Raw genomic sequence first — 20,832 nt, forward strand, 5'->3', positions numbered from 1 at the left:
TGACTATGTTTAAATCTTAGTCGGCAATTTTTACTCTTCTTGCAAATAAATTCAATGATATTTCTTGCCTGAAAGAGTATTCACATAACTAGCATAAAATAGGCATAATGGCGTTAAATTTTCAGCTATAAATGCATATGGTCCTAATAAGCGCTCTACTTCCTTCTTTCAAGCCATCATAAACAATAAAAAAAATGATGTATTTCTTCTAATACTTTTAAGAGATTTTAACATCAATTTAGGCAATCCTTCCAAAAATTATCATATTAGAGCAATTTAAATGATTTAACTTTATTGACTCCATAATGAAATTGGAGAAGAGGCAAACAATCTTCAAGAATAGATTTGACTCAAGTCTCCACTTCTCTGTTCTCTCAAATGCAGGCTTTTCACAGACCTGAGCCATCTTCAGACCATTATTTAGTGGAGCTTGAATTCCAAGTTTGCTGGAAACCAATACATTTTATATTCCCCCAGTACATTCTAAGTGAAGGAAAATTCAGGGAAAGGCTGATAAGATTTTTTTTTAGTTGGATTCAACCCTCTTCATTCATTTATATAAGTAGCGTCTATACATAAATTACTATAGCATATTAATTCATGGTAACATTATTCAACTAACTGCTTTAGGATACGTGAGGAATAAGAGGGGAATCAACAAAATAAATCAAGAAAAATTAGATCGAAATCTTCGGGAAAGTTCATTGTTTACGTTGACTTACACAACTGACTCCTTCAAAACTCAGAAGTTGCTGAGGCTGATATGGCAGAGAAGGTTTTTATGGAAAATGATCAAAATAAAATAATTAGTATTTTTCCTACTTTCCGTTTTTTTAAAAATAAAATATAGATTTTTCTTTTAAAGGGTGTTTATATTTCTTTTCTTTATATAATTCCTGTATTAGAAAATAAAGGTATTGTTTAGAGAAAATAAGGATTGAATATAATTTTATTTAAAAACCCAGAAACTCATTATATATTCAATAACATGGTTTTCGAACATGCCTCTGCAGCGATAGCTGTTTGGCCTTTACTCTCCAAAAGGTTGCCGACCCCTCATTAAGAAGATCATTTATGAAGGGAAAACTCTAATAAGTATTGTTGATATCATTTTCATTGAAAATTTCAGGAAATTGTAGACACTGAAAGGTTGAATTTTGAACGGAAACAATCATTCAAGGCTTCTTCAGATGATCAGATTTTATCCGAGGAAGGAATAGTGTCCTTCATTACCAAAAAACTCAAATGCAAAAAACACCTGGCCCAGATGGGATTGTTGTGGAAATTTTTACTCTTTTCCCCGAGGAAAGTGCATCTTAACTCTTGCACGTCGGTAAAGCTATGAAAAAGCTTGGTAAAATGCCAAAATCTATAACCAATGGAAGAATAGTTCACATTCCTAAAAAAAGGTAACAGAACTTATTCTAAGAACTGGAGAGCAATAACGGTTCTTAATGAACCTATCTTGAATAGAAAAATTAGAATGGCACAGAAAGGGTTTTTAAAGCACGGAAGAATCTAAGATATTTCGCGAAATATTCAAGCTGTGATTGATTCTGTTAAATCGAGAAACAAGTTTGGCGCAATTTCTGTTTTTGACTCCATTTCTAATAATTGTATTCTTCATGGTGTGAAGAGGATTTTTTTTAATCCGGCAAGTGTACTTTTGTTCACCGGTACATCATCAATTTCGATTGATGGGGTGACGAGTGATCCAATGTTATTCAAAAGGAGCCGGAGTAGTATGCTGCCCGTCTGCTCCTCTCCTGGTTTTCTATCTGCCATTGAAAGGCTAGCGTGGGTTATTATAAAAAAAAATAGTTTATTAAGAGTAAAATTCAAAGACTCCCGTAATATCTTGGATCAATATGCAGACGATGTGACAATAACTGAAGAAGCTAACTTGGAGCCCCAGTTAATCAAGAGGATAGGAGTCCTATTGAATTTATTTACCAAGCTTAGAAAGATATCTACCCTGGAGCTGAACAAAAAGAAGACATCGATTCTCCCCATAGGATCATGGATCCCCAATCAAGAGCTCTGTATAAGTACCTGCAGGGTAAAAACAAGTATTAATATTCTGGGCCTAGAGTGAGATAGGTATGGAATTCATTTGCGTAATTGGAATTGTGTTTGTTCCCAGATTAATCAGAGGTTGAGTAAGAAGAGATGATTTAATCTTCAGAAGAGGTTTGACCATTATAATATCCAGGTAATACCATCGATACTTTATGCAGCTACAGCATCTCCAAGGATTGCTGAAAATGCCATATTATAAGAAAAAAAAGGTAATTAAGATTGTTTCATAAAAGTTATTTGGAAGCTGTCTAAAAACCCAGAGCACAACTAGGTGGAGGAATTTCTGTTCTGTCAAAAATAATCCCTAAAATTTACATTAAGACAATTATAAATATGGCAAAACAACGAATATATATTCCAAAAAGAACGATGGGAACAGATCTCACGAATACAACCCTCGGTGCAATTTCTCAGATTGGGTTACTGCACAAAGAATCATCTGGAAGTTCAAGTCTGTATATCAGGGAGATTCATTAATAGATGTAATCTGGTAAAATTTAGGGAAAAGTTTTTTTTTTCAATAACCTCAAAGATCCTACATCTCTTGAGGAATATGCAATCAATAATGGAATTCTTACCATTGATGATATTGATAATTTTGTACCACTTGGGAACGGAAGATTCAAGTTTCCCCTCACAAGAATAGCAAATGCCCACATTATATCTTGTCCTTGGCATTTTAAAATGAAAATTCCTAATTCATCAGATGTGGTAGGGGGCGGGGATGTGATGATCATGTCAAGCTTTTAGGGCCCCCGGAAAAATAGGATATTAAATTATCTGAGAGGAATAAAGTATGGCAGAAAGTTTACTGCTCAATTACAAATCTCCACTGGAATAATTAAGTTTTTTATGCCATGCAAGGATTGTGGTAATCTTTTTAATGACACTACATGCTTTCGTGGATTGTCCCCCTGTGGGTATTTTAAAGTTCCTGGTAATGTTAAATATAAAAGGATTAGAACATGCTAATACCAACATTACTAAAAGATTACATCGCAATGTTACTAAAATTTACAAAAGATACGCGTATAAAACTGATAAAATTAATACTATCGGAGGTTAAAAAAATACTGCATTCACAATAAAAAGACAATCTATGAAAATAATAAAAAACAAGCCTCGAATTTAAATTTTAGATTGTCTTAAAGAAAAATTACTAGGTCTTAAAATTATTCTATATTTTTCATTTACTATTTGTACCACAATATTTCTGTATTTTTCCGTGGCACATCATTCAGAAAAAAAATAATTTGAAGTTTCTTTTGCTAATTTACAAAAGAAGCAACCCCCTATCTTCAGGAGTACATTGATGAATATTTCCTATAGTAAGGGTGTTTGTTATCAGCCTGTTTCGGGACCAAAAAATCAGAAGGAAAAGTATATGTTGGCAAGTTTGATAGATGGCATATCTGCTGAGATTACTAGTGCTTCTTGCTCAATAATACGTTAGAATGTTCAAAATTGGAACAAATAATTAATAAGAGCACTAATATCTTGCAGATTACAAGCTTATACTTTTTTTTTTACAATTTTTACATCCCTAATGATGACGGTCATCACTCATTGGTCATTCCTGAGTCAACAGTATTTCAAGATCCTCAATAAATTAATTATTAGGGTTAACTGTTTCATGATTATTAAAATAATTAGGTTTATTTGTCTGTGTACATTTGAAAATAATTCTTTTTTTGTCATTTTATTATATAATTACATCTACCAATAACAGGGGTGGGTGAGACTTAAAAGCTATAGTTTCATGTTGTTGGACTTGAAATTAGGAATTGCTCTTTTATTAACGTCCCCTTTAAGTATAGCAACACATCGCCAATTATCCAAATAATTACATTTCCACAAACGAACATATCCATCATCTCCTGATGATGCCAATATGGTTCCAGTCACATTCCAACAGACTCTCCAAACAGTTGATCCATGATCATCATATTGGCCCGCTAGACGTACTTCATAGCCTGATTCATTATTCGGCTTAAGAGTTATAATCTGAAGATCTTTTGAGGCAACTGCAAGAATATTGTAACTTCTACCTACGTTGGGGGCAAATGCCAGGTCATGTACAGGCTCAGACACATGAGAAAAGCTTTCAACCTTTATCCAACAACGATGAGACTCATTATATTGAAAGATAAAGACCTATAAAGAAAAATGTTAATATGTAAAACTAAAAAGAAAGGGTAAAAGATCCTCACTTTGGGTAAGGATGAAGAAGCAGAGTCATCTGAGCCGACTGCAAGTAATGGAGCAGATTTGGGTGATGAGGGATTCCATGCCAGACAAGAGCAGGTCGTTTTACAAGGGATCTCGTGTTGAAGTGACCATTGGCTTAGATTCATGACATCTGGAGCTTCATAGATACGAACAACACCGTCTGCTGAGCATGTGGCAAGTAGTAAGCCGTACTGACGTGGAGCAAACTTGATGTCCGTCACAGATGTGCGAGAATCCACTAAATTCGTTTTCCTCACCTATCAATTAACATTCAAAACATGATAAAAACAAGTTACTATGTGTATCCCTTTAATTTTCTTACCCAAGTTCCAGGCGGCGATTCTTCCCATACAGCCGCTGTACGATCAAAGGAACATGTTCCAAGGATCTGCCCAAACTCCGGATGTGCCCAAGTTACTTTCCATACGGATCCAGAGTGCGTTTTCCAAGAAGAGGACAGCTTCCACTCACCTGTGTCGGGATCCATGTCCCAAATCTTAACGTATTGATCAGAACTACATGTGGCCAGTCGATGACCATACCAATCATAGGCTACATCATGAATTAAATCCTTATGTTCGCAATTCAAGTCCTTCCAGGAGAACATATTTGATATTTTTGAAAATGAGCAGCTTCAGCAAATTGTACTACTAGTAACTAGTATCAATGTGTGTCGATAAGAGATTTCTTTGCTTTTGTTTACAACTCTACTGGCTATTTGATGACGTCACAGAGGAGTTAACTGAGAAGGAAATTCAAATTTATATAACTAATTGTATACATATATTATATAATAGTATTTTATTTTCGTACCAGACAATTCTATTAATGTAAATTTTTACCCTCTGACGATTACGGTACTAAAATTAATTTTAAAAAAATGGATTACAAGGTGTTTCGAATATAAAAAATAGCGAAGAAATCAATAATATATTAAGAATAAGTGGATATTATGCACTAAATATGAAATGCTCCTTTGAGAACTAACAATAAGATCTTAATTTGTCATTTATCTTGAATATAATAAAATTACAGTTCAATGTAATTATCTTGTTAACATAACCGAATATTATGCCTTGAATAAGCCTATTTTGCCTTGTGATTTTGACTCTTCTCTCTAGATATATTTATATATATTAATACTAGGGAAATTAAGTTTTCTAAAGCATCCCCACTTTTATATAACATTGAATATTTGGTAATTCAGACCAATAATAGTTATTTAACTAATAGTAGGAATAATTTTGAAGTCTTTACTCGCTTGACAAGGATCTTCAATCAAACAACTTATAATTAGCTCGTATGCCACACACTCAGTAATTTATTTATTTTTATAAATATCCCAGATTTATAAGAGTATTATTAAAATATGCTAAAAATAAATTTAGCTGATTACAAGAGGATTCCTGAGTCAATAAGTTTTTATATTGCAATGATATTCAAATAAAATCAACAGAAGTTAAGAAGTCACTAATATTTTTTAACACACTTAATAGTTCTCAATAGCTTCTTATATGCAATTGCAGAATAGAATATGCTTTGCAGACAAAACTATCAAGAAAAGAGAGGCACATTATCTTTAAAGTCTAGAATAATCTTCCATTTGTTTTCCAATCACAAAAGGGACTCACAAGTAATAAAGAAATCACTAATCAGGGACGAGGCTTTAAGTGTCCAGGTTATATAATTTTCCATATAGACCATACATTTCTGCGTTATATACATAAAAGACAATTATGAAATTAATAGTTTTCTTAGAGTAGGAGACGAAGAAGGGTTGTATAAAGGAGAAAATGACTCAAGAACTTCAATGAAGGAGCAGTGGATGGAGGATGATAACTATCCATGTTCCTCACTGGATCTTTTCAGTCTATTATACTGTCGTTTTATGGAACTCCATAGTTCTTATATGTAGAAGTATACGATGATGATCTCGTAAAAGATCTGGAAGAATTTATGCTTTATTGAGCATAGAGGCAATGATCCACAAGGTCAGAAGTCACTATCATACACCTTCATGTGAAGCACATTTGCACAATGCAGGATTCTTCCATTAAATGAGTTGATATTCACCAAGTGAAGCACCCAGACTATGGGGTGAGATCCCTTTAACATGAAGTTGAAGAGAGGATACATATTATTGGATATCCAAATAGAAAAAATATGAGTTCGTGATAAGGGAAATAATGGTTGGATGCGGATGAATATATCCAAATCCTTCGCACGAAAGATCCATCCAAATCACTATGAACTAAACGTATTTCCTTGCAGTTCACAACTTTTTTATCCTCCTTCGACTTCTAGTATTTATCTTTAATTATTAATTAACACTTATCAGTAGTTAGTAATACTGAACTTGGGTCCGTTGTGACGTCATGGAAAAAGTTGCCAGCTAACGTCAACTTTTATCGACACAACTTGGTAACTTACGGCTAGATGGGTGAAACTTAAAAGTACGCGCTTTTCTTGTAACAAAACACAAATTGTTCATGACGTCATTGCAAGACATGCACTAAGCACGAAACCTCCTTTATCTAGGCTATTATATGAATTTAACGAACTCAAAGACCTTTATTTTTTGGATATGTAATTAAATGCTGAATATCAAGTATTGACCAATGACCAATGAATATAAAGTCTAATAATTATTAATAAATTGTCAGTTTTGTAGCTTATATTTATAATAAAAATTCATTCTATAAATAAGTCTTGTATATTTACTTGCTGTATCCGCTATTTTATGAAAAATTTTGTTGGATCATTTGTTTACATAATTAATTGATTAGATATCATATAGACTATATCTATATTATCCTGTTGGTGTATATGGATGTAAAAGACCGATCTTAAAAGCATAGAACCTGGTATAAAGTTATACAATTTATTTTCCCCCCTCTTGTTACGTCGATATTGGGCTCTTATCATTTTCAATGTTATATTTCTATATCTTACTTTTTATTCAGCATGGACAGTTGCTGCTAGATACTATAAACTAGTGTTGGATTCTGTGTTATCCGTTATCACATAATATTCAATTTTAATAATGAAGGCAGACGTTCATGGTTATGAGGGATTCCTCTCGAAAGTAAAGGAAATGGAGGCTCTTGGAGGCACTCTTGCTGTGCTATTCACTGGTTCCATTGATCCTTCTTCCGGTAAATAAATTATTTTAGACTTAGAGTCATAAATTATACCCTTCCCCTACAATCTACTACTTTTTTATAGGGAAAAGTTGGTGCCCGGATTGTGTAGTAGCAGAGCCCATTGTAGACTCTGTAATGAAGGATAAGACTGAAGTACACTTTCTTCGTGTTTTTGTTGGTCCTAGAGACTTTTGGAAGGACCCTCAATGTCCCTTTAGGACAAATCCTGATACACGCCTCAAGTCTATCCCAACTCTAATTATATGGAAATCTCAGTCAAAGTTGGATGGATCTGATATTACTGACTCTAATTTGATTGCCATGCTTTTTGAAGATTAGGAGTATTTGTGTTTAGACAAACTTCAATCCAGAAAACAATAATATCGGTTCTCCAAATATCATTAAATTACTTGAGTTTAATATAGCAATAATCTATTTCATTATATTCAATTGTATTCTTGATTATAAACTGTTTTTTTTTTTAATACAAAAGTCCCTTTAAAAAATATTATATTTAATACTTAATAGCTGAAGCCACCACTAGATTCGCTCGTCTAATATTAGATAAATAATTTAAATTAAAGAAAAAAATTTAATATACAGGGTAGGGCGGCAAAACATGGACTGGAGAGATCGATTTAGAAATACATCAATAATTTTATATTTTCATTAATAGGGGAAAAAATAATTTTAACACAATAAAAATTGTTACAGACTGACCTAGTTATGATAACGTTATCTTTACAACTAGCCCCCCTCAAAAAAAAAAATAATAAAGGATGGTCACAAAAATGGTTTGATAGCCTCCCATTTATGTACTTTTTGAATAAGCCCTACAATATTTGCTTTGATATTATGTATGTATACGATACATTTGGAGACTTGTGAAGATATTTTATGTGTTTGTCGAGAGAATAAATCAGGAGCTAGAGATACGATTGAAATGGGAAATTTTTGAATGTTCACTTGAAATACTTCTTCTTCAATCCGTCGCCATGTGATTGTTGCATTCATTTTATTCATGGTTGAAAACAATAGTTCACATCTAATCTTACCAAAACTTGACTCAGTTGTTTAAAATTCATGACATGGTTTCTGTTTCTATGGATGACTATGAAAACGTCTATCTCATAATTAAGAATGACATTGCAAACTGTTAAAGGAAAAAAAAAAGACTATCAAGTAGTGTTAACTTCGTCAGCTATTTTCAGTTTCGTCTCGTCTCGTCTTTGTCAGACATTGGTCTTCGTCATCATTTCGCCAGCTTTCGTCTTCGTCAGAGTTTCGTCTGCGTCATAATATTGTCTTCGTCAGACATCATTATTATTTCGTCATAATAATCTTTTATTTCGTCTCGTCTTCGTCAGAGTTTCGTCTTTTTCAGAATTTTGTCTTCGTCACAGTTTCGTCTTTGTCATGATTTTTGTCAGTTTTCTCTTCGTCTCGTCTTCGTCATGATTTTTGTCAGATTTTCGTATTCGTCAGAATTTCGTTTTAGCCAGTTTCCTCTGCATTGGAAACAATCATTCTGGTTGGAATTATATTTCCTTAGTAATACATAACGTTTGAAAAATGGGGTTCTTCAAAAGTACAAAAAATATGTCAATATGGCCCTGAGTAGGTTCATAACCACCAAACAAATCATTGTAATTGGCAAAAGAAACCCTTATTCGAGACTCTATTTACTTTCCTGCCCAGAGGTTGTGCAATATACCAGCGGGGAACTTAGTGAAAATAAATAAGAACAAGTTTAGGCCCACATAGATAGCTCGCGTGTGTAACATAAATAACATAAGATTAGTCATATAACTTTTTTTTTCTTCAATCATGATCATTAATAAATATTTTTTTGCCAATCAACTATTTTTATATATGACTTCTACATTATAACCAAATTTTTTACTAATATGATCCATTTGACTTCCTACTGGGTTTGTAAAGGCGGTCACATGTGCGTCTGCAGGCGGTGGGCTGGAGGGGATGTAGTTCTCGCCAAATTAAGGATTTTTTATTAGAAATTTGTTTTCGTCATTTTGGAAAATTCATGCAGCAGAGCAAAAAATTTAATATTCTTTCTAAAAAAATTAATTCTCTGTGTGCTTCTGGATTTTTGATTTTTTTTCAAAAAATTTAATATTTGAAATTTATATCCTAAAAATTAAATTTTATGTGAATAGGGTGATTGAAATTTTTTTTTCCAAACAATTTAATATTTGATTTCTTTTCCAAAGGTTTAATTTTTTGTGAATAGCTATGGATTTTTGAAAATAATTTCAAAAAAAATTAATTCTTGGATTTAAAAAAATCCAATAATCAAGCCCCTCTCAATATATAATACTACGGACGCCCTTGAGTCATCATCAAGAATGGGGGCTCAGGCTTAGAAATATTTAGGAGCCAAATAACACTTGTTGAAGTTAAAAAGTAAAATATTTAAAATCTGTTAAATTTTAGTACAGGCTGTGAATCATGCATGAATCTGTGAGATTTTTTTTTTTTTTTTTTTTTGCGGACATTCTACTTGTTTGTGGTCAGTGTTCCTTTTACTTTGTATTCCTAGTCGTAATAGGTGAATATTTACGTCCTTAATTTGTTTGGTGCTCTATAATTTATTAATTTCATAATTGAGTACACTATCTTTTAAGACATAATGATTTTACAAAAAGTATCGGTGTCAGTGATTGGAAAAACTTTGTAAGAAATCTTCATTTCATTTTTTCACCTACTAATTATGAATTCACATGCACTTTATACAAAAACCATTACATTCAAATTAATTGACTTTCCTAGTTCACCACCTTCAAGTTGGAATCCATGAGCTGTATAATTTGAAAAAATACATACAGAAAAATTTAATTCCAATTCATTATTGTTATCTTTGTGCCTTTTTCTTCAAAAAAAAAAAAGTTGAAGTGGTATTTAGTCCCTATTTACTTAAATGAAAGATACCTGATGCAGACTCATTACCAAATATTCTCGAGTGAATAGATCAAAATTTTATGTGTCATAATTACAATATTGTAAAACACCTAGGCCTTCAACGAATGAATTGAAATTAATTAAATACTTAAATATTCGCCTATTACGACTACGAATACAAAGAAAAAATCGACAGATTCATGAATGATTCACAAGGCACTAAAATTTAACGGATTTTGAATTATTTACTTTTTTAATTCAACAAATTCTATTTTGTAATTTATAGTTATGGCTCTTAAACGTTTCTAAGCCTCTGCCCCCCTCTTGATGCTGGCCGCCTTTGCAAACCCAGTAGGAATTCAAATGGATCATATAACTAAACATTTTAGTTAAACTCTAGAGGTCATATAAAAAAAACAGTGAATTAATGTTGGGTTATGAACCCACTACGTGCTCCTCTCGAAAAAGTAAATAGAGTCTAGCATATGGGGTTCATTCGCTAATTACAACGATTCGGCGGTGGGTTATGAGCCTACTCCAGGCCATACCGATGTATTGCACAACTTGTGGGCTGATGAAATACATATGTTACGGTAAAAAAATCGGGCATTTTGCAAAATATCCGTTAGAGTGGGCAATGTGCAAAATCTACAATCGTGCGGTCATTTTACGTTCATTATCATTCTCACTTCAAGTAATTTTTTTTTTAGTAAAATTGTCGCAATACTATCAAAACGCGTAGAACGCTCATAATACGTACAAACATTGAAAAATATTTAATGGTAACTTATATTTTCTGAGACTCTAACAGGGTTGCCCGATTAAGCAGTTTGGCCTTTAAGAATTAGATTTTGCCTTTTTTTACATTTTGTCTAAATTTGAAATAAATTTGTATTTAATAGTTTTTTGTTTTTTTTCTCGACATTTTTCAAGAAATTTAACTTAATAGATTCTGAGGTACATTACGATATTTTTAGTGGCAATGCGGCCTTTTATATTAAAATGTTAGACATCTTTGATCTAGTGCATTTTCATTGAAATGTATATTGTATTCAGACAATCAAACTATAGTATAATAAGAAATTATCACAAGAAATCAATTTTATTTACAAAATATACGTCGCCCACAGGTTGTGAAGATGAGCAGCTGGCGTCTAAGGTGGATCAAAACCTATCGCTATTACTATCCTGAGTATCAAGCCCCCCTTTTGAATATGTTATAATACACACTGGTCCACAGGTTACGCTAGTGAACCGCCTGTCCACAAGGGGATAAAAATCTATCGCCACCACTAGTAGATTATAATACACCCCGGATTGTACAAGTAAACCACTGGCCCAAAAGGTGGATCATTCCCCACCGCCACTGCTTCCCTGAGCATCAAGGAACCCTTTCAATATCATTTAACACCCCCAGCCCATGGCTTGTGCAAGTGGACCGCTGGCCGAAAGGGTGTGTCATTAGGCACCGCCGCCACTTCATTGAGTATTAAGAATCCCTTCTAATAGTCTGTTATAACCCTGGGACCACGGGTTGTGCAAGTGAACTTGTGTATGGAAATCCCCATCACTTACTATCTCTGACATCATATGAGAGAGCAAATGGAGACATTCAAGACATTCTTTTGATGTGGCAACGTGACAACAAGACAAGTAACTTGGCTCATGGACACTGGTTTGTTCTGTATGCCAAGTTCCAAGTATCGACCGTAAACAAACAGATCCTCACTACGTCTTGGCTGTTTTGATCCATGTAGCAGAGAAGGGATATTATAGAATAGGGACAAAAAATTATCTATTAAAACAGCTCAATGTAAGAAAGCAGTCTGAGCCTTGCCAGAAGTCACTCCTCAGTGTTGATGAAGTTCCAGAGAGAAGGAAATTAGATTGCAACTAACCACAGCAATTCTGTGGGATGGAAAATTGCAGAGACTCAAAAAATAAAAAAATCATCTGCAAAAAAGGGACACCTCTATAATAGCAAATGCCATAATATCACAACATGCTGCAAAGTAGTTTATTTGGTGAATGTGTTTATGTTTAGGATATATTAATAAAAAATATTTAGGTAATATTAGATATGTTATGTATGTTCAAAAATATGATTTTTTGAAATTATTACATTTGATGTTGAAAAGTATTTTTAAATAAGTTTTTTGTTTATGTCTATTTTGAACAAATTAGTAATATTTATATCAAATATATAACCGTAGTTGTAATATTATTAAATAGGATCAACTATTCTAATGTAAATTTCATTAGATATTTACTTGTTGCTGCAGTCGTCCTGATATACCCAAATTTTATCGCGTTCATTCAAATTTTTCACCTTTTTGACTTACATTTTAGTATTAAAAAACAGCTGAACCCCTGGCTGCAGAGGAGTCGCATGACGGTTATAAACCACCACCAAAATTACAAATACCTTTACAGATACCACAAAGTATAATAGTAAAAAAAAGTTTAATATTTCTGCGAATAACGAAACATCTATTCGACAAGCGTTCACTTGCACAACCCATGAGCTGGGGTGTATTATAGGATATTGAAAGGGGTCCTTGATGCTCAGGGATGCGGTGGCGGTGGGTAATGATCCACTTTTTGAACCTGCGGTTATTTTGTACAACCCGTAGGTTGGGTATATTATAGGATATAAAAAGGGATAATTGATGCTGAGGGCAGTGGTGGGTAATGATCCACTTTTTGGACCAGTAGTTCACTTGTACAACGGGGGTGTATAATAATATATTAGAAGGGGTTCTTCATACTAAGGATAGCGATGGAGATAGGTTTTAATCACTATTGAATTTATAGATTGCCCGTGCATTTTGCATAATGCCCAATCTCAAGGGAATTTTGCACATTGCCCCCTCTGACGTGCATTTTGCACATTGCTTGTAACACATTACACAGACACTTAATCATTAATTAAATTTCATACGCTTTAAGAAAAGTTTTGTTGCATGTTGCACGAACCATCAGCATCAATAATTTCATTGCTATTTTTTGGGTTCGTAATCGTAAGTCATTATTGTTTGTGAGAGTTTAGTAATTGTCATAATCTTCGTCAGACATCGTCATTGTTTCGTGTAGTAATATTTTATTCCGTCAGAGTTTCGTCTTGTCTTCGTCATGGTTTTTGTTAGGTTTTTGTCTTTGTCTTGTTTTCGTCATGAAAAAAAGTTTTGTTACAAAAATTATTTCGTCTCATGAGGCTTGACGAAGTTAACACTGCTATCAAGGTATATGTTTGTAAAAATTGAAAACAATACTCAGATTAATTTCAATGAAGTAATTAACAGATTTCAGGGTATGGGACAATAGAAAGTTATTATTTTAATAGTAAAAAAATAAGAATTGTTCGCCAAATGTTAAAAATCTATTTTTCCTAAAACCCTGTCCTTTTATTTAGTTGTATTTAGTTTTGTATATTAGTAAAGCAAAGTTTATCTTTATGTATGTATGAATCTCTTAACTAAATGAATGCATTTTTGATCTAAGACATAACATCTTACAGTCATTTAGCATGTAGCATCGAGCGTGTATACAGGCTGCACTGTATATAGCGATCCCTTATGTATGTATGTCGTATTCATATTTTTGAACTAAACATAACAATGTAGTCGTGTAACTAAAATATTGCAGACATGTGCATGTAGCATGGGTATGTATACAAGTATGTATGTTTCTGTTCTTTTTCTTATGTTTTTGTTATTTCTCTCTTATGTATATCATAATTCATATGTATTTACAGTAGGAGTGTTTAGGGGAACCGTCAGATCCCAAAACAGGATGAACCCCACCTCTGATACTTGAAGAAATACACAAAGAGCCCCTCACCCCCCATGTTAAGATTCGTATAAAATAATAACGCTCGTATTTAAAAATGAATTAACTTTAGGAGGCGTTATGTATGTAGAATTGGAAAGTGTTTTTCCATAAACTATTTTGCCTCATAACATTTTTCCTTAAACCATTTCGCCTTCGGACATTTTACCTTAGAGCCATTTTCCCTCAAAGATATTTTGTCTTAATTCATAAATAAATCTGGTTTATATGTTGTTATTTTTTATTTTTGGTAGAAATTGATGTTTTCTTTGAATTTTTTAATCAAAATAAGACATGTTAATCTTCTTATACCGTGGTAGTTTTCTATAGGAATAATGACGCAAAATTTCAATGCATATTTACTATCAAAATCTCAATATGTAATAAATGTGAATCAGGGATAAAATAGGTAATAAAATTAGTATATTAAGAAAAATAAAAGTAAACAAACAGAGAACGATTCAAATAGAAGAATTGGTAATCACATCTCCGTTTCAATTATTATTAGAAATGATGGAAGATACATATTGGCAGATACTCAAAGATTGACAAACAAGCATAATATGAGGTAAGAGTATAAATAATTCCATCATTATTCTAACAAAAAACAATCACACGATGTGTTTTATATTAATAAACATTATACATTTTGATTAAATAATTCAAAAGAAACATAAACGTATAGACCTCATTTATTCATATATTAAGGCGAAATGACGATTTCGATAGCCATGAAAACCTCACAAGAGCGTTCAGCTGGTGATGAAGTTAGTGAAGGAAGAGGAGCTCTCCAGGCAGTTGTGGGAGTTGGAGAACCCTTGCCACGACGTTATTCGAGGAGACTAAGAGACATGATTGAGTACTTTTGACTGTAATTTCTTGCCTTACTAGGGCAGTCTCAATCATTTTGAAGCAGCCTAATAAAATTAATAACTTATACAGTGGTCGAAGCTGGTAACTATAGCAAATACGTAAGTATAGTTGTAAAAAATATGACCTTAGACGAGTATGATACTTTTTGTTGCTGCATTATGAACAGGGTTTTTAATTTTTCAAATCTCTTATCATTATTTTTTTATTTTTAAGGAGGGAACATCTTAGTATAAAGTGCGTGAGCTCATGGATAATGGACAGTACCACTGAGGATTTGCAGGGGAGTGATAACAGCAAGTCCTGTTGAACTCAAGTAGAATTGGCATCGGTGTTCCGGCATATATCATTGTTTTCCCTCTAAACACTCTTCAAAATGTCATATTGAACACGTTTATTTTCGGTTTCTTTGTTCTAACATACCAACATGTCATTTTTTTTTTACAAACTATGGTATATGTATATGTTATACATAATTACCTATAACTAAAACACAAATTAAGATCTCAGACTTGTTGTCATTTTCTATTTATTAATTACACGTATATTTAAAAGAGAGCCACACACAAGAATAAAATACAAAGTTATTTTTAAGATATAAAATACTGGGATAGATAACACTGGTAAAATAACCCTTCTTAATACTATAAATAAAATAGATAACAGTATATACGTTAAAAATCCCAATAGGCTTTTTATCCATTCTCAACCTCGACTGTCAAAAGGAAAAATACAAATTTGAAAAAAAACACATGGCAGCTAGCCTACTTTTCTTGTGGCCAACTGTTAATAGTTATAATTAAAGATAAATTTGTATAAAAATCAGAATTATATGCCCTTTTTGAGTGCTTTAAATCATTACAATAGTCAACTTTAATTAGCAAATTAATGAAAAGAGCTGAAAGGAATATTCTATAGAGATATCATATTTGCTTACTCCGAGCAAATGCAAGGGAAATTTTTGAAGCAGAAAGTTAGTTGACCAAAAAAATAGACATTATTTATACATCAATCACTCCAGATCTTGTATGGAATCATCCTATACTTTTATAAAAACTGAAGAGCTCCATTATGATCAATATAGTTAAAGGTAAAATATTATGAGGATGGAGGAATAAAAATTACCATATTCTGAGATATGATCGGCAGATTCATAACACGCTTGATATGGAATAAACCTATTTCAGAATAGTACAAATTTGATCGAAATTCAATTGTTTCATTATGAAATTTTGTTAATTATATATGAACATTAATTAGACTGTACCAAATCGACAAAAATTTGGAATTTGGTATTTGAGGATATTTTTTATTTTATATAATATTACATTAAATAGGAAAATAACCTTAAATCGTCAGAACAAAGGTCCTTTATGAACGCGTTTTGATTTGAAAATCTGTAGAATTGGAAAAAAATGATGCTTTCATCCATATTGTTCCTTTTAAATTATTGAGTTTAATCGAGATACAGGATTTTGATTAAAGTAATGTAATCAATAATCAATGTTTCAATAGAGCCTTTTATTCCCTTTAACTATTATTACAACTTGTCACATAAATGACGAAACCTGTCATAATTCATTCTCTTATAGTGTGAGACTTGAGATGCCTGGAATGGGGAAACTTTTGTTTAGTAAGAAATATGAAATTGATAGTGTTAAAAAACTTAACTAATAAGGGATGAAAGCTCTCATCTGTTTTGGAAATGTGCTGTTGAATATATACAACTCGACCCAATCCACGGGTAAACAGCGGTTCCTGCAGGATAAAAGTCAACCCAAGTATCACTAATAGCATGTATGTCGATCATCATTCATGAATCAAAAAACTGAACCATAAACAACGAACGACAAAAATATACTTTTAAATTGTTCATCGTTTATTAAGAATAAATTATCTCAGATCTCTATTTTTTCCAATATCTAATATAACCCAATTGTTTAGTTATTTTTTCATGAATAAATCAATTTATCTCGATATATATTTTCTTACATACATGGATTCACTACATCAATCAAATGTTTTGTTAATTTATAGATGTAGTATAGAATTGATTAAAACGAATCGAAAAGTCGTTTAAAAAGTGAACGACTAAACGAATTCAATGTGAAGTATAAAGTGAACTAAACGAATTAGAAGTGAAATAAACAAATTCAAACTGAACAACTAATTGAACTAAACGAATTCAAAGTGAAAGATTAAGTGAACTAAACAAATTCAAAAAATGAACGATTAAAAAAGGTAAATGACAACAAACCTGACTAATAAGTATGCGAGGGGACTTCAAAAAGTAAGCTGACTTTTCAAATTTCGTGGCAACGTTCATTTGGTATGCTCGATTTTTTTATTTTTTTATATTAGTAAACTAGCCACAAACATATATTTAAAATTTTAGTTATTTAATATGTTTACTCTGTTTGTGAGAGGCATAATGGTTGGAAGTATTTTGTTTCCTCGACGATTTTTTGCTATTGAAAAACACGGATCAAAGAATTTGTATCAAATTTTGTTTAAAAATGAAACAAAGTGCCCCAAAATACTTGAAATGTTGGCGGTGGTATACGGTAAAACCCTGACTGAATAGAAAAAATGTTTACAAGTGGTACAAACTCTTCCAAGATGACCAGGAAGATACCAATGACGATCCTCACTCTGGACTCTCAAGCACGTAAACAACGATTGAAAACGCTGAAGCAGTGAAGGCAATTGTTTTTGAAAGCCGTCGAATCACTATCCGAGAAGTTGCTCCGGATAATGACATATTGGTTGGCTTGTATGAGACGAGTGTCAGTGAAGTTTGTTCCCAAGCTGTTTAATTCCGACCAAAAGAATCGTGAATGAACATGGCTCATGAGCTGTTGAAAGACGTCAATGATGATCTAGATGTCCTCAGTAGGGGCATTACTGGTGATGAATCATATGTATATGGTTAAAATAATAAAACCAAAGTCGAATTGTACCAATGGAAGACCGCAGGCGAGTCAAGACCAAAAAAATAATGCCAAATTCGATCAAATGTCAATGTTTTGCTCACTGTTTTTTTGGACTACCGTGGCGTAGTGTATCAGGATTTCTTACCATATGGTCCTACGGTCAATAAAGATAATAAAATCTTGAAATATGTGCCACTTGTGAGAAACGTTACGAAGAAAATGTCCGGAATTGTGGACAACAATTCATGGCTTTTGCTTCACGATAATGCCCCTTTGCTTGTGAGAGATTTTTTTTTGTGAGAAACAGCACCACAATCAAGCATTAGTCACGATATTAACGGAATTTGACCCCATTTTACTTTTCCTTGTTTCTAAAACTGAAAAGACCTATGAAAGGAAGGAAATTTGCAACGATTGAGGAGAAAAAGGACGGAAGAGCTCAAGGCTACTCATAAAAGTGTTTATGAGAAGTAATTAGAAGATTGGAAAAGCGTTGGCACAAGTGTATTGTATCTATGGTGAATTACTTTGAAGGGGACACATACATATTGATGAATAAATAAATATTTTTCCCTAAAAATACAAAAATTTTGAACACACCTCGTATATTAGATGGTATACTTATGAAAGACAATCCTGCCTGTTGACCTTATTTGAGGTTTAATAATAAGGAGACTAATTTATTTTAATAAATTTACTAAAAATATATATTTTGCCAAGTAATTAAGAGGAATATTAGTAATGTTTATCATTTACATGTTTCATATTAATTAATAATTTATGTAATGATAAAAAGACTAGTTAGATTATTCGTCATAATCTTCTTCTTCATCATCGAATAATGTCTTTCGAAGAAAAGAAAAATCATAACTAGAAGGTAAGCACAGGCTATTTTGACAGTAATAGTCAATTTTTCCATCACGATGACACCAGACCCCATCGGGAAAGAAGGGCAACTCTCCAAGTTGCTACAATTTTAAACGATGAATAAGGTATGCACATCTATAATATTTCATGTATATCTTACCTCAAGTTCAGTTCGAGGTGTATACCAGACCCCAGCTTCATTTTTACAAAATATAGCACATGCTAACCATGTTCCTTTTGTTGGCTCATGTTTTTCCCTTCGCCCATATCCAGGAACAATTCCTCCTACTTTCTTGGACCACTCGTTACACTTTTCAATGGCATAGTCTCCAATATCTTTTTTCCTTCCTTTGCAAGTTTTTGTATCATCACACAGCTCAACAACATTTCTTTTCCCTTGAGAATGTTTCGTGCATGAGCTCTTACATTCTTGATATATATCTTTTTCACGAAGTGCTTCCCACCAAGGTGCAGACTTCTCGAGAGGAGAATCTTGACTCATAGTAAAAACTATGATTCCACAGAATACAAGAACTAAAAGTGGTTGCATGCTGCAAATATGTTTTTCTTGTGTGTGAAGCCCTAGACCCCTTAATGTCTACTTATATACCTCATAAAAAATTAGGGGGTGGTGAAATCTAAACAAGAACGGAGAAGAAAAGGATTTTATAACCCCATTTCAAATTATCTTTGTATTTATTGATTATTCAAACATTCAGAAACATAATTTTTCATATTTAGTACGATCCTCATTGAGAGATTTTTTTAAAACAAAGTTCTTGTATAAGCAAATAATAAACTAAATTTGTCTAGACTAACCAATAGCCCCATATAATATCATAATCCTCATTAACCTCTTTTTTTATACGAAAACATAAGTTGCATAGGAGAAAAAAATCAACATTATCATAATTAATTTCATTGTTTTCTTTGTCATAGATGAAAAAAGAAATTTAATGGGTAAATGAAAAATAATTTATTATGTGAAGATCTCCTTTAGGATGGTTCAAAATATAAAAATTAAATTACAATTTAGGAATGAGGTACATATTTCACTTAAGGAGCAGAAAAATCTTCCAATCTTTACACATAATACCCCATTATTTTTATAGTATATTGCAATCTCTCCTTCAAAACGAAAATAGGCCCAAAATCAGTTTGTTATTGACCCAACCTTAGCAACTGTATAATTATTATAAAATAATAATAACAAAATTCTATTGTTCAGAGCTTATCAACAGTTAACTCATGTTCAACCAATCAACTATGAGAACCCTAACACAGTGTTACCTTACCTTACTAACACAAAAAAGTACAACCTGTTTTGTTGTCACCTGTCAATATTTCTACTAATCAGTGTTCTGATTGGTTGAATTTGAATTACCTCTTGTTAAGCTGTGTATAATTTCCCCCCCAAAAAAATTGAATAATAATTAATGAGTTGGGAAGAATTGGCCAAGTACCAACTGATTTTGGCCTTTTTCTGTTTCTTTTCCGAAGAAAGGTCGCAAGATATAGCAAAAAGTAAGAAGTAAAAAAATTTTCACATGTAAAAAAATACATAATAAATTTTTAATATTAAAAGCTGAAACAAATCCTAAAATAGAAATATATGACTTTTAAGGATTTAGATGGAACTTAGTACATCCATTGATATTTACTGAAACATTTAAGGATGTGCACTCGGTAAAGTGGAAATCAAATTGATTCATGTATTTCAATTTTTTTAAAGATATGCTTCATTCAGAACTTTTTTATGCTTTGACCTTTAAAAATATAATTGCCTCTTAGAGTGACTATATATAATTTTCATGCCAAGTTTGTTTAAAATCGATTTGTAACTTTAACATACTCCTGGTGACTAGCAAACAAATAGAGGAAATCAAAATGGGCACTTAGTAGACTGCAAAACCTTCACTTATAATCAAACTGAGTGATGTATCTCAATTTGTATTAAATTTATG

The 20,832-nt window shown here is 32.4% G+C and overlaps 3 protein-coding genes across 3 annotated transcripts; 1 reads left to right on the forward strand and 2 right to left on the reverse strand.

Moving 5' to 3' along the window:
• Window positions 1–3,701: 3,701 nt before the first annotated feature.
• Window positions 3,702–5,045, reverse strand: Nup44A (nuclear pore complex protein Nup44A). Its single transcript, XM_040723038.2, has 3 exons — window positions 4,631–5,045; window positions 4,290–4,565; window positions 3,702–4,233 (listed from the first exon to the last, which is right to left on the reverse strand). The coding sequence occupies exons 1-3, from the start codon at window positions 4,913–4,915 to the stop codon at window positions 3,829–3,831; spliced, it is 966 nt and encodes a 321-aa protein (XP_040578972.1). The 5' UTR covers window positions 4,916–5,045; the 3' UTR covers window positions 3,702–3,828.
• Window positions 5,046–7,041: 1,996 nt separating this feature from the next.
• On the forward strand, window positions 7,042–7,959 carry LOC121127617 (thioredoxin domain-containing protein 17). Its single transcript, XM_040723037.2, has 3 exons — window positions 7,042–7,172; window positions 7,272–7,463; window positions 7,534–7,959. Exons 2-3 carry the CDS (start codon window positions 7,352–7,354, stop codon window positions 7,788–7,790), a joined length of 369 nt encoding a protein of 122 aa, XP_040578971.1. The 5' UTR covers window positions 7,042–7,172; window positions 7,272–7,351; the 3' UTR covers window positions 7,791–7,959.
• A 10,721-nt stretch (window positions 7,960–18,680) lies between these two features.
• On the reverse strand, window positions 18,681–19,521 carry LOC121128610 (uncharacterized). Its single transcript, XM_040724204.2, has 2 exons — window positions 19,029–19,521; window positions 18,681–18,969 (listed from the first exon to the last, which is right to left on the reverse strand). The coding sequence occupies exons 1-2, from the start codon at window positions 19,416–19,418 to the stop codon at window positions 18,808–18,810; spliced, it is 552 nt and encodes a 183-aa protein (XP_040580138.1). The 5' UTR covers window positions 19,419–19,521; the 3' UTR covers window positions 18,681–18,807.
• Window positions 19,522–20,832: the final 1,311 nt, after the last annotated feature.

This window comes from Lepeophtheirus salmonis, chromosome 13, assembly GCF_016086655.4.
Source record: "Lepeophtheirus salmonis chromosome 13, UVic_Lsal_1.4, whole genome shotgun sequence".
Classification (NCBI taxonomy): domain Eukaryota; kingdom Metazoa; phylum Arthropoda; class Copepoda; order Siphonostomatoida; family Caligidae; genus Lepeophtheirus; species Lepeophtheirus salmonis.